The sequence below is a fragment of the Phaenicophaeus curvirostris genome, chromosome 4 (assembly GCF_032191515.1).
Source record: "Phaenicophaeus curvirostris isolate KB17595 chromosome 4, BPBGC_Pcur_1.0, whole genome shotgun sequence".
In the NCBI taxonomy this organism is placed as follows: domain Eukaryota; kingdom Metazoa; phylum Chordata; class Aves; order Cuculiformes; family Cuculidae; genus Phaenicophaeus; species Phaenicophaeus curvirostris.
In genome coordinates this window covers 18,186,408-18,199,171 of record NC_091395.1, presented here as the reverse complement: position 1 = coordinate 18,199,171, position 12,764 = coordinate 18,186,408, and the positions used below count along the sequence as shown (strand labels likewise).

The following is a 12,764-nucleotide window of genomic DNA, read 5'->3' as shown; positions in this document are numbered from 1 at the left end:
GGGCATAGATACAGGCTGGGGGATCCCAATGAAGGCATTGAGAGCAGCCCTACAGGGAAGGACTTGGTCATACTGGTTGACAAAGGGCTGGACATTGAGGTGACAACGTGTGCTTGCAGCCCAGGAAGCCAACCATATCCTGGGCTGCATCAAAAGAAAAGCGGCCAGCAGGTCGAGAGAGGTGATTCTGCCACTGTATTCTGTTCTGGTGAGACCCCATATGGAGTACTGTATCCAGCTCTGGAGCCCTCAGCATGGGAAAGACATGGACCCATTGGAATGGGTCCAGAGGAAGGCCACAAAGATGATAGGGGTCTGGAACACCTCTCCTGTGATGAATGGCTCAGACTTGGGATTGTTTAGCCTGGAGAAAGAAGGCTATGTGGAGACTTCATTGCAGCCTTTCAATACTTAAAAAGCGCTTAAAAGAAAGATGGGGGCAAACTTTTCAGCAGGGCCTGTTGTGAAAAGACAAGGGTTAATGGTTTTAAACTACAAGAGAGGAGATTTAGACTTTAGATTTTACCATGAGGGTGGTGAAACGCAGGCACAGTTTCCCTAGAGAGGTGGTGGATACTCCATCCCATTCCAACCCAAACTATTTTATTCTTCTGTGATGAACATCTGTACTACACGATATGTACCTGGGAAACTTTTCTACTGCAAATCTCTTAAAATTTATTTCCTAACAGTACGCTAGCCACAGATTTATTTGATGAACAACTTCTCCACATATATAAGCAATCATGAATAGTGGTTACACACCTGCCTGTCTGTGGGACAATACCATAACTTGCTTGAGCAATCTTCTAACATGCTTTCATACTTGCATTTCTTTTGTCTAAGTGCTATCAAATTATGCCTCTCAGAAGCTGCACGCCTTTGTTCCTTAACCACATTTACTTTGGCCCACAACACAACTTGCTCTTTTTGAGTCAAAGCTGTCCTTTTTCATGCAATCCCCATTTCCAAAAACATTAATTCTCTCACTTTTATCAGTCTGTCTCCAGGTCGTAGCCTCCCATCACTTCTGGCAGGATCCTGAACAATGTCATGAATGTAGCAGCCAACGTTATCATTACCTTTGGTCACTGTAAAACCAAGACTACCCTTCTCTGACTTTGCCATAGTGACTCGGAGCTCTACTTCCTAGAGGAAGAAAATAGCACTTAACTCTCAGAGAAACAGAAGCAACTTGAATGCTTTACTGAAATTAAGAGAGTCACAGATAGACAATTGATTTACCTATTGGTTTAAATGGAACACAATCCTGGACAGTACCAAAACATGTGCCTTAGCAGGCTCAGCTTTGCTGCTTCAAGTAAGTATTTTTAATGAATTCAGATGGTCTACTGTTTTGAATGGAATTAACCTTGGGCCAAAGGCCTGTGAATTGAACGAAATGGTGAAGGCACATGCCAAAATTGACCTTATGTTATCCTTAACCAGCTGCCATATATTAAAAAGGCTCTGGTTTTTTTTTTCAAATAAGACAACACATCAGGAATTACTCAACCAAATAAAGTATCTGAGCATATTTTCCATCAGTGAGATGCAATATCATAGCTTATCTCAGAACTGAACACAAGGACATGATTTGCCTATTTTAATCTGCATGAATTTTGATTGAAAGATACAGATCTGCCTCATTTGCGTAGAAACTCACAGAGCACCAGGAAGGTTTGACAAAAACTTCTGAAGAAGGGACTAAGAAAAGAACAGTTTGTTTCTTCTCAAATGGAGTACAGGCTAGAATAGCTTTGTAACCTGAAAGACTTCACAACTGAGACAAAACAGTCTCCCGATACCCTTGCTGCTCTGATATATCCTCTCATCTCTGAACAACCACACAGAAAACTAACAGTGCAGAAGCAAGTAATCTTCATCTCAGCATGTGGTTTACAGATAGGTAAATATTAATGTCAAGTTCTTCAGGCTGAAATGACACACAAAACAGACATATACACATATGCCTATGTACACATGGATGCCTCCACATTCACAGAGGAAAACATATCAAGTCCTCAAGAGCCCAGACAAAAATGTCCGCAGACATTTGTATGAGCAGTTGCATTTCACTGTTTACAAATGGCACATGTATGCACGCACACACACCAAAGTTAGTGCAAGTATAACCTACAACTATCCCATTTGTAAAACAGCATGTCTAACTTCTACCCAGTCACTCCCAACACCATAGCTAAAACACCTTCCAGTTGGCCATTCCAGCAGGTACATTTAGGCTACTGAAAGACAGAAATAGTAAATTACTGGCTCATATTCTTCAGCATTTTTTTCCAGCTGGCTGAGTAACGAATCCATTCCTTCCAGATACGGAGTCAGCTCAGAAGCAGAAGCAGCATAACAGTCATTTATTAAAACAGATGTGGTAACATCAGGAACAGTTCTACAGGTTGGGATCAATGGCAAGTCCAATGGCAGGTTACTATGGATAAACAAGCAAAAACCAACAATCAGCTTGTACAATGTGACTGTCACCCATAAATGAATGTATAGACCAATACTGACTTTATGCAGATCTAAAAAACAAAAGAAAAAGGTATTTCTATGAATAGGTCCATTAAACTATGTCTGTAAACACCTTCTGCAATATTACAAGGATCATTATAAACAGCATACCTGTCCTCAAGCTCTGACTTGCTAGGAGTCTCTTGATCAGCATATATGATGGTGCGAACAGCCTCCTCTTGACCAACATGTGCCTCGTACTGACTGTATGCCTGTGTCATAGCTTCCTCTGAAGTTTGGTATAGTGCAGAACTCCAGCCAAGGCCCACCTGGGCAGGAGAGTCTATTGCCTCCTCATCACCGCTCCTGCTGCTGTCACTGTAGCTGTCTCTTCTAGATGGAGATTTTAGCCTTTTTTGGCTCAGATCAGTAGTTTCATTTTCATCTGAGCTGTCACCTTGTTCTCCATTTGATGGACCAGAAACTTCTCTGCTGACATCTGGAAATACTTGTTGGGGTGAATGGATGGGAGTCTACAGAGAGCAAGGACATTTAATTCAAACTCCAGTCTTGGTGACAGAAGAAAGTTGCAAAGACTGTATAATATTACCAAAAGCAATTAGTCAGCACCTCCTTCCATTTAAATTTTGCCTTAACTGTGTAAGCATATCCAAATACAGTTTCATCAAGTTCAAAGCAACTTGGCCAAGACAAATTATGCAAAACTTGGAAACGTACTGCTAAAGAACTCCATATTCAGCTAAGGAAAACAAATACACTCTTGGCTTTAGCCTTGGAGAACCTACTGGCCATAAGCTATGCTCAGCAGTTGTCTAGACAATTACCATGGTATCCCTTCCAACCAGAACACACTGCTAATGCAGTGCAACTGAAGTCAAATTAATCTCACACAGGAGGAAAACAGGGAAGATTTCAGGCAAAAAGCTACATAACAGACTAGAAAAACTATGATAATTTATGCCAAATAGATAATGTTCAGTCAAGTTATTAACATATATAAATTACTTATATAACAGCTATTATGTTAACTGCTATATAAAACAGTTTTGCCAATAACCATGTTTCCAAGAATGATATCAGCTAGCAGATACTCAAAAAAAAGCTTAAAAAAGCTTAAAAGCTTCATTTATGCTTTTATGGCCAAATTCTCGTGTTCAAGAACACAGCAGTCTATGATAATGTTATAGAAAAAACTGGCCATATATTTATTGTTTTTTCTCTTCTTATAATATATGTGCTGATTTATTATAGTTACTCCATACTATGTACAGGTTCAACACGGGAATAATTATTTGTATTATTAGTTTGTTCAGCTCTCTGTCACTCCAATTTAAATTTGTAAATTTGTACACTTAAATTTGTATCTGTACATTTAAGTTTCTGTCATAAGACTTGAATGGTTTTTATTGTTTAAAAATTACACTAAAGTAACTTAAATTGAAGACCTGTCTTTGTTGGTTTTACACTTTCCTGTATTATGAAAAGCCTACTTTCAGGCAAAATGCCCTCTACATTCTCTTTTACAGAAACACATTAAATTTCCACTTCTTCCAAGTATCCTAAAATGGTCTTCTTTTCTTTCAATTTACTTATTGGAGCATTTTGAAAATACTATTTGGGACACCTGTAATTTCTAGTAAGTAAATATGGCAATCTTTTTCCTGGTTTTACATGCTTTTAAACCAGATAAATTGGTGTTTCACAGAATATTCCTCAATTTACAGAAATATCCAATTTCTATTTGAGATCAATTTCAAATCATTTGGCTGCAAAGAAATCTCCACCACAGAAAGAGCATATCAAACTTTCCAGTGTCTGAAGCCAAAAAAATGGAGGAAATAAAAACTATTAAAGCCCTGTATTCTTTTCACACTTCCACAAAATGCTTAGTACACTCCTGAGGGATTTACCGTAAGAATCATGTTTCTGTAAAGCATTGTCCCCATCTTTCCATCTGCATCTTCCATTTATCTAACCCACCCACCAGACTGAGTAAATGAAACTTTAAATAGTAATTTAGAAAAAAAAAAAATCATGTCATACACCTTACCAACAAAGAAGGATCAATGTCTGGTAGTATTCCAGGTGGTGGCCGACAAAGGAGAAGAGAGACTTCCGGAGATGTTCCCCTCAGCGCAGAGATGACTTCCTATGGCCACAGTGGGATTCATTTAGACACAGACCCCCAAGACTTGCAGGACTACCACAGCATGAGTTTCACTACTAAGATACAAACCTGTTGGGATAAATCCTTTAGCGATGCCCCATTCACTTTCAGAATGACGTCCCCAATTTCTATCTGCCCACTTTCCGCAGCGGGCTGCCCAGGGAAGAGTTTTTTCACCCTCACAATAGTTGAGCCCAGTTGCTCTGGAGCAAGCCTATTTTCACGGCAAAAACTGAATCCAAGGCCTGAGCTATTCTTCAACAGCTTTACCTCAAATGTGTTCTCTGCAAAAGAAACATTAACTTATTATTTCCTACAGCATGCTGGCCATGAAAACAAAGTGGCTGGCACTTTTACTTCAGACACGACAATACACATTCTCCCCATCAGAGTTCTTCCACTTTACTCAACGCAAACATTAACTAAAAGATCCCTCCAGAAGGGGAAGATAAAATTTGATTATGATTTCTAAGTCTGCTGGCTTGCCCTTACAACTACCACACTATACAGATAGCCAGAGTGTTTCCAAAATGCTGTTCCCCAGGAAGTCCGTTAAGGAGTGGGTGTCACAACACAGACTGACACAATCTTTCTGGCCACTGATCAGACATCAGTGAGAGCAGGAACTGGAGTTCCTGGCATACAGGATAAATTTCATGCATGAAGACCAAAAGGCATCTCTAGTGGTTTCCCCATCCGGGTAGGCTTCCCTCCATTTTCATAGGTCTCCAGCAGGAGAAGATGAAATATGCCAACCTCTAGTTAGCTACATAAACCCCTCTTCTCTCTTCATCCATCTCTTGATGTCTTCTCTCATCCAGAAAGGAACAGCAGGATCTACACAAGCTCTCATTTACATATGAGTAACTTAACCACCCCTTGGCACTCCTTAGCAGCAACCAGAGATAGCAGCACCCATTTTACTCCAACCTTGCTATAGCCCTGGCCTAAAAGGCCGGTGAAATTGGGAAACAAGGAGGAACAGTGAGAAAGCAAACAGTTAATGGTAACTAAACAAAGTTACCAAGATATAAAAGGAAATCTTAAAAGACAAATGCAACAGCACAAATAGGAAGAGACTGCATTACGTGCAGGGGCTCAGTATAGAACCTTACCAGCTCTTCTCTTGATTGCCTTTCTATTCTACAGATTTTAAGAAAAGTAGTATAAAATCTACAGGAAGCTCTGAAAGTTCAGACAATCATCCTATGTGACCTGACCTGCAGTGACAAAGCTGTAATCTTTGTCATTTGTAGTTTTTGTCGCTGGCTTCTCTGGTAGCTCACAATGCCCCACCTGATTTGGAGGTGTGCACTGTGGTGTTACTGGAGAATTAACCTTGGCCACTGAAAGCTGACCTTTTTCCAACAGCAGATGCACCACCTAGAGAGATGAAACATTCTCCAATTAAATGGCAATAGTCATGGAGATAGCACAGTCTAGAGTACACACTTCTTTCTAACTTGTCAGGGTCCTAAGCTTTAAAGCAGCAATCTTAACAGACACCCACTTCAATTTATTCCTTATTTAAGGGCAGTAAGTGACAATCTCCAAAGCACACTAATGGACTTGTGAGATACTTGTCAGCGCAGAGTAAAAAAGAGTTTTCTTTTAAGAGGACTGGTAAATGGATCAAGAGTGTTAAAGACTCATTTTTACATACAGGGAACAGAGTTAAAAAGCATTTTATAGAGTGAGCACAAATAGTAGTCCTTAACAGCTCTGAATGTATACATTGACTGGCTATTTTCAGGTGAGTGTATACTTCCACATATGAAGTAGCTGCCATAAATAGCACTATTAAATGACAGAATCAAGCACTATCCAGAAAGGTATAGACTACTGAAACAGTATGCAAACCCAGCTGCATATATGGAGGCCCTTGTCTCCTCAGTGGTTCAAATTTGGGACTCATCTGTAGTATGCTGCTACAGCTGCTATCCAGCCATGTACCTGGGCTTCCTTCCTATGAAGCCTAGGGACAAGGAGAAACCAATTCCATGAAGATCTCTAATCTGCACACCGAGATAGAATTTCACTCCCATAGGCAGTGAGACTTGATGCCCAGGAAGTCAAAGAGCCCAAAAAAGCACAACTAAGGCAACCAGGACACTGGGGAGAATTCCAGTCTTCAGGTTCCTTTTCCTCTTTTCACTCATGAAGATATGGTTTACTACTAATAGAAGCAGAACCAGCAACTGCTCACCTGCCCAGTGCTTCTCAGCGTTTCAACAGCTTGCTTGTGGGTAGCACCTTCCAAACTAATACCATTGACGGAGAGCACACGGTCACCTACAAATGAGTAGATTAATAATTTAAGAAAAAGTAGTCAGAATATCATTTATAAAACATATATGACATAAAGAAACCTTTAAGTCTCAGCTAACAAGGACAATAGCAGATGTAAATTATTCCTCCTCTCCATACTCTGAGTCAAGAGTAGGATTTGCAACTAAACTATTCTGTTGGACTCAATGATCTTAAAAGTCTTTTCCAACCTAAATGATTCTTTGATTCTATGGGACAACCTCATGGCGAAGCTAGTGTTAACCATCAAAAGGAGAGCCTGCCACAAAGCTCAGACTCTGTTAAAAACAAATCTTAGTCTACAGTGGGAATTCTCGCCTGAGTAAACAATGTGGCCTGGCTTACAAACATAAAAAGCTGTAGTAATTACAGTGATTTTCTGTATTGAGTTGCCCAGCATTCCAAGACAGAAGGCAACAGAGATGTGTTCTCCATTAAAAAAGGCTGTATTAGGGGGAAAAAAAAATAGAAAAAAATCCTGCTACCCATCTCCTATTCCCGCCCCCCCCCCCAATCTCAGCACTTTTCTGGTGGTTCTGCAGTTGTTCTACACTTTTTTTAATCTTCACCTGCAGAATTATCTATCAAGGCAATATTTAAAACGACAACAGTAAGCCTGGAAAACCAGCTCTTCTTCCCAGAGAAACAAGCATAGTGAAAGGAGGCAGAGTTCCTAGCTTCTAGGCCACAGTGTATCCATTATCTGCCTTCTTTTCTACATTAAGAGTCCCAGTTGAAGAATTGAAATACTACCTTTTTCTATTCTGCCATCTGCTTCAGCTGCTCCTTTAGGAATAATCGCTTTCACATAAATACCACCATGCCTTATGCTAGTATTTACACCACCCTAAATGGAAAGTAAAAATAGGATCTGTTAGTCATCTTTTGCATCTAGACTACTTAGCCATTAAATACAGTGTCACACAAGGAAAACTCTACTCAGGAAGCACTTGGGCTACTGGTGTGTAAAAAGAACAGCCAAACTATTATGTTACATATGCTACAAATCACGTGGTTTTGCAATCATGCAATTTATTATGAATGAAACTGAGGTGGGAAGATTGTAAAAACACGATGCATCACAATGCATACGCACCCAAAAAAAAAAAAAGCATCCTTCATCAGAAACACGTCTGCATTATGCTGGATATTACATGCTCGCATGCATATCAAAACTCAGAGATGTGTGAACACAGCATGCCAAAGAAGAATACGCAGACTCATGCAGTGTCCTACTCTAATACACCCTCACTGATGCAACAGTAAATTAAGGAGTGCTCTTTTCTCTCAGGTCATACAAGTTTGAAGGTCTAAGCTGAAAATATCTGTGCAAGCTCAAGTGGCACTGTTTTTGGAGGGCTTCAGCCTTCGGGGTGGGGGCGGGTGAGGGGGGTGGACTAGATGACCTATAAAGGTCACTTCCAACCCAAACCACTGTATCATTCTTGCTCTCTCCTGCACTAGCAGTGCTTCTCCACAAGCCTGGAGGGAAGAGGGAGACCAACAGCGTATTAGTGTTCACTCCCAAAGCACACAGTATTACATGTGAAAACTCTAAACACAGAGCTAATTGTACACCATTTCTTTTCACTGCTGTACAGGACAGCAATGCAAGGGGCAGAATGGAGGCTGAAAAAGGAAAGATTAATGAATATACCACTTGGTCATCCTCTAAGGGAAATCTTTCCATAGGTTGGCATCTTCTAATGTTTTCTGCAAAAGCAATGCATGCAATTAGCAAGCTTGATGCTATTCAATAACCAGCTCCTCTGAACCTTTGTTCCTCCAGCTGTCTCAAGCTATAAGCTTGAAAAAGCAACATGACTTTGAATAGACTGGGATGCTAAAATAATAGAATTTCATTCTGCTCTCCTATAATGCTAGCCATGCATATGTAAACAGTGCTAGGCTTGCAGATTGTACTCCACCTACACCCCTACCACATTTGGGAAAAGGCCAACTTAGTTTCAGGTTATAAACAGCCAGTAAAAGCCACCAGTTTTGAACCAGAACTAATAACTGCTCTCTATATAATTTAAGCAACTTCCCCTTTTTCAAATTACAATGTAGTCTGGTGATTAATCAACCAGAGATAATATTAGACAACTAAAATATCAAAATGTAATTTTGAATGCTATACAGCAATAGGAGCAGTGAAAAATTTGTGCATCTCACTTATAAATCATTCTGTTCTCTGAAGTGCAGCTCTGGAGTATGGCAGGCTGTTAATGTAAACCACCTTCAAAATTGTATAGCCTGAAGAGAAATTAGGCCATTAAAAAAACATTTTGTCTCATATTGCAAGACAGCAGTACCAGTCAGATCTTATTTGGACTTAACTAGTTCTTTGCTTTCTGCCTTTTATCCAGCAGAGGGAGAACCCTCAATATGGTATGTGTGTGGACGTGCATAGATACTCTTAAGTAACGCTACTGCTTCCATTGCTTGCAAAGCCAGCCAGGGAAGGTCTTAATTTCTCTCCCTTGTAAATTTGCCACATGATTAGGCAGCAAGACACAAAGACCATCAATGCTTTTTGTACTCACAAAGACTCTATTAGGACTTTGGGACTTCACCATAAAACAACAAATGAGTTACTTAAAGGGAAGATGACAAGAAAAGGGATATAAAACAGTATTACTGTTCAGCTTTGATAAGATTAATTACACAAGTAATCTGCTATAATTAACAGTGACTCCAGAAGATATTTTGCTTCCTTGTAATTTAGCAATTTAATGGGTTGCTGGGAGTAGAGAAAAAGAGAAAACATCTAAAAACCTTGTCAAACAGTACCGTGACACTTATTCCCAAGCCGTTATCTTTTTTGGCTAGTTCAACCTCAAAGATATCTCCAGGTTTAAGAAGTGTTGCAGTAACCTTTTTAGAATTCATTTTGTTTGCTGTATTTGCTGAGGAAGATTCCTTTATTTAAAAATGAAAAAAAAAAAGAAGAAACAAACAAAACAAAAAGAGAGAATGATTTGCCATTAGAACAGAAGTTAATGGTTCAGATCCTATAGGATGTGTGGTTTTGAGTCAGATGCAGACAGAGTCCACATGGCAAAGTACCAATTAGTAAGACTCCTACCACTCATTGCTTTAACTCTACCATTGTTACCATTGAATAGCTTTAGCACAGAAATATGCTTGGCCTTCAGCAGCCAAGTATTGTCAAACTAACTTGGTCACAACACAAAAAGTAGCGTGCTTCAGTATTACAGCAGCCTAGGGTCTGTTGGATTAATTTGCAGGAGCTGCCACAACTTGATTGAATAAAATCCATCAGCTGGAAAGAGGAATCATTGCAAGTTAGGAATTAATTTGTAGTACTTGCCACGGTGTACTTTCAGAAAGGTCAAACAGCAAGCTGTCTCTGTTCAGGGCATGGCTCACTGCTGAACTTCACACACATGAGCTGTTTTCCATGAATTAAATCAATAGCCAAAGACACTGGGTTCTAGGTATCTGTCAGGTGAATAAACTTACCTCTAAGGGTGGTCACTAGACTATGATCATATTGGACAAAACACATACAATTGAAAGGAAGTTTTCTACAAAATCATCAAGTGCACTATACATTCACCCCAAAGCACAACCCGCCTCTAGTAATATGTGCCCATGTCATGATGCTGGAAAGCTGGGAAGGTGTTTCAAGTTACAGGAGTGATTTTCTCCATTTGTTTTGAACAAAATCATCAAATTATTAGAAATTAGCTACTAGTATTTGCCATTACAAGGATAAGTTGCAGGCTAAGCTGTCCTTCCCCCACATCCTTTCACCTTATTCACGCTTACAGTCAGTTATTTCATTACCACTATTGTACTGATGGGAAATATTCATATGAAATAGACTATGCCTTTTTAGCTGGCTGTTGCTCCTGACTGCTGGAATAAGTTGCTTCATCCATGTCAGAATCCCCTCGGTCAGAATATTCCACAGACTCCACTGCTTCAGGCCTTTTAGTTTTCGATTGAGTACTGTCAGATGAGGATCTTCCCCTCTCATTCATTTTAGAAAGCCCAGACAGGGAATCACTGTAATGCTGAGGATCCTGCTGGGCTCTACCACTCATACATTTGCCAAAGAAGCTGGCTGTCTGGCTCTGAGACAGGCTGGCACTCTCAGTTCTGGAATCCTGGGAGCTCACACTTCCATCCCGCTTGCCTCCTGTCAAACCAGACAAACTCCCTGAAGCGGGCCTCTGGTGACCACAGGACCGATTGTTTTCTTCTGAAGAAGACTCCGCTTCATTGTCCTGCACCAATGATGGCCTTCTTAAATAACCCCTGGTTCCATTACTGATGTGTGCAGTGTTTGAGGATGCTGAAAACCAGGAGACAAGACAATCATCAGAAGCTGGAAACATCTCATCGGCAGTATAATACAAATTTCTCAGCCAGCAAACAGGAAAAGTTTTACATTCATGTTATGTAGGACACCATTTATAACACAGCTAGTGTGTCCTCACCAAAGGCATTCATAACAGACTTCGTTCAGTCTCAGAACGCAATTTCAAGCATATCCACAGAAGTGCTTACAGAAGTGAGAGCAGTAAAACATCAATCTAACTGCAATCTCAGTTGACTAGATAAGGAAAGACAGGAAGTACTTTACAAAAGGTGTCAGAGAAGACAGAGTGCTCAAACTCAAACAACAATTACAAGGAATATTTCTCTCCATACCTTTGGATAGTTTGTCCTTGGGCTGAGAGATAACAAGTGTCACGTCTTCAGGTGCATTCTCCAAAATTTCTAATGCTGCACGGTGGCTGACACCTTCTAAACTTGTGCTGTTTACAGATATTAGTCGGTGTCCTGCACAAAAGAGTTTGTTCAGATACAATCTAACATACGCACTTTTATCCAGCAGTGAGAACGTAAAGTACAGGTTTGAAAATCTCTACACCGTGCCTGCGTTAAAAACTACTAAAATTCAAGAACCATAACTGTAAAAAAATCCAAATCCCAAAACAAACCACAATAATAAACCTGCTAAAACTTTCCATATTATGATTTCTACCTTGGCTTCTGCTGTAAGAAAAAAGGATGCAAGAACAAAAATCAAGAAGTGAAATAAGCAATATGCAGTGCAGTTCAAAGCACAGACTAAAATGAAAAGAAAAAAAAGCAGATAGTAAATGAAATACATTCCACCCCCCTCCCATAGCAGCCATATAGGTGCATTCACTTCTCCCAGAAATTAAAATGTGGATTTGAAATTACAAAGCATCTAGAGAATGAGAATAGCAAATAAAGCCTTTATCTTTATATGTAAAATTAATTTTCTGCTACATCAGGCTATATAATTTTTCTTTGATTTGAATGACTTTTGGTTTTGTATAGCTTAACAGAGAAGTATCACCAGTTTTCAGAAATTATTCAGAAGTTTTCAGAAATGACTCAGAAGTTAACTGAAGGTCATAATTTTTAAGGGACCAACACCTACAGCTGTAGATGGAAACGTTACTACACATGGGTTTGGCTTTTCCTTTCATGGATAAACCTCTTATCTACACTACTCACCTGGTTTTAGAGATCCTTCTAAATCAGCTGGGCCTCCAGGAATAACTGAATGAATAAAAATTCCCAGATCGAGTTTGCCAGTCTTCTCTCCGCCAACTATCTGAAAGCCTATTAAAACAGGCCCAAAGCAGGCAAAACTGTCAGTGATCACAGTGAAACTTAGAATCATAGAATCACCAGGTTGGAAGAGACCCACCGGATCATCGAGTCCAACTATTCCTATCAAACACTAAACCATGCCCCTCAGTGCCTCGTCCACCCCTCCCTTAAACACCTC

The 12,764-nt window shown here is 39.9% G+C and overlaps 1 protein-coding gene across 3 annotated transcripts in view; it reads right to left on the bottom strand.

Annotated features, from left to right (window-relative positions):
- Positions 1 to 12,764, bottom strand: part of PTPN13 (protein tyrosine phosphatase non-receptor type 13) — a 126,047-nt gene that overhangs the window by 15,581 nt on the left and 97,702 nt on the right. For 2 of the 3 annotated variants that reach the window (XM_069855368.1, XM_069855367.1), the window contains exons 22-33: positions 12,488 to 12,595; positions 11,648 to 11,779; positions 10,822 to 11,288; positions 9,743 to 9,886; positions 7,718 to 7,811; positions 6,864 to 6,949; positions 5,878 to 6,040; positions 4,727 to 4,941; positions 4,541 to 4,639; positions 2,641 to 3,002; positions 2,272 to 2,446; positions 991 to 1,149 (exon numbers count right to left, since the gene is read on the bottom strand). In XM_069855368.1, coding sequence (XP_069711469.1) covers positions 991 to 1,149; positions 2,272 to 2,446; positions 2,641 to 3,002; positions 4,541 to 4,639; positions 4,727 to 4,941; positions 5,878 to 6,040; positions 6,864 to 6,949; positions 7,718 to 7,811; positions 9,743 to 9,886; positions 10,822 to 11,288; positions 11,648 to 11,779; positions 12,488 to 12,595 — 2,204 coding nt within the window. The remainder of the gene's footprint in view (positions 1 to 990; positions 1,150 to 2,271; positions 2,447 to 2,640; positions 3,003 to 4,540; positions 4,640 to 4,726; positions 4,942 to 5,877; positions 6,041 to 6,863; positions 6,950 to 7,717; positions 7,812 to 9,742; positions 9,887 to 10,821; positions 11,289 to 11,647; positions 11,780 to 12,487; positions 12,596 to 12,764) is intronic. The other variant, XM_069855366.1, reaches the window with a different exon arrangement.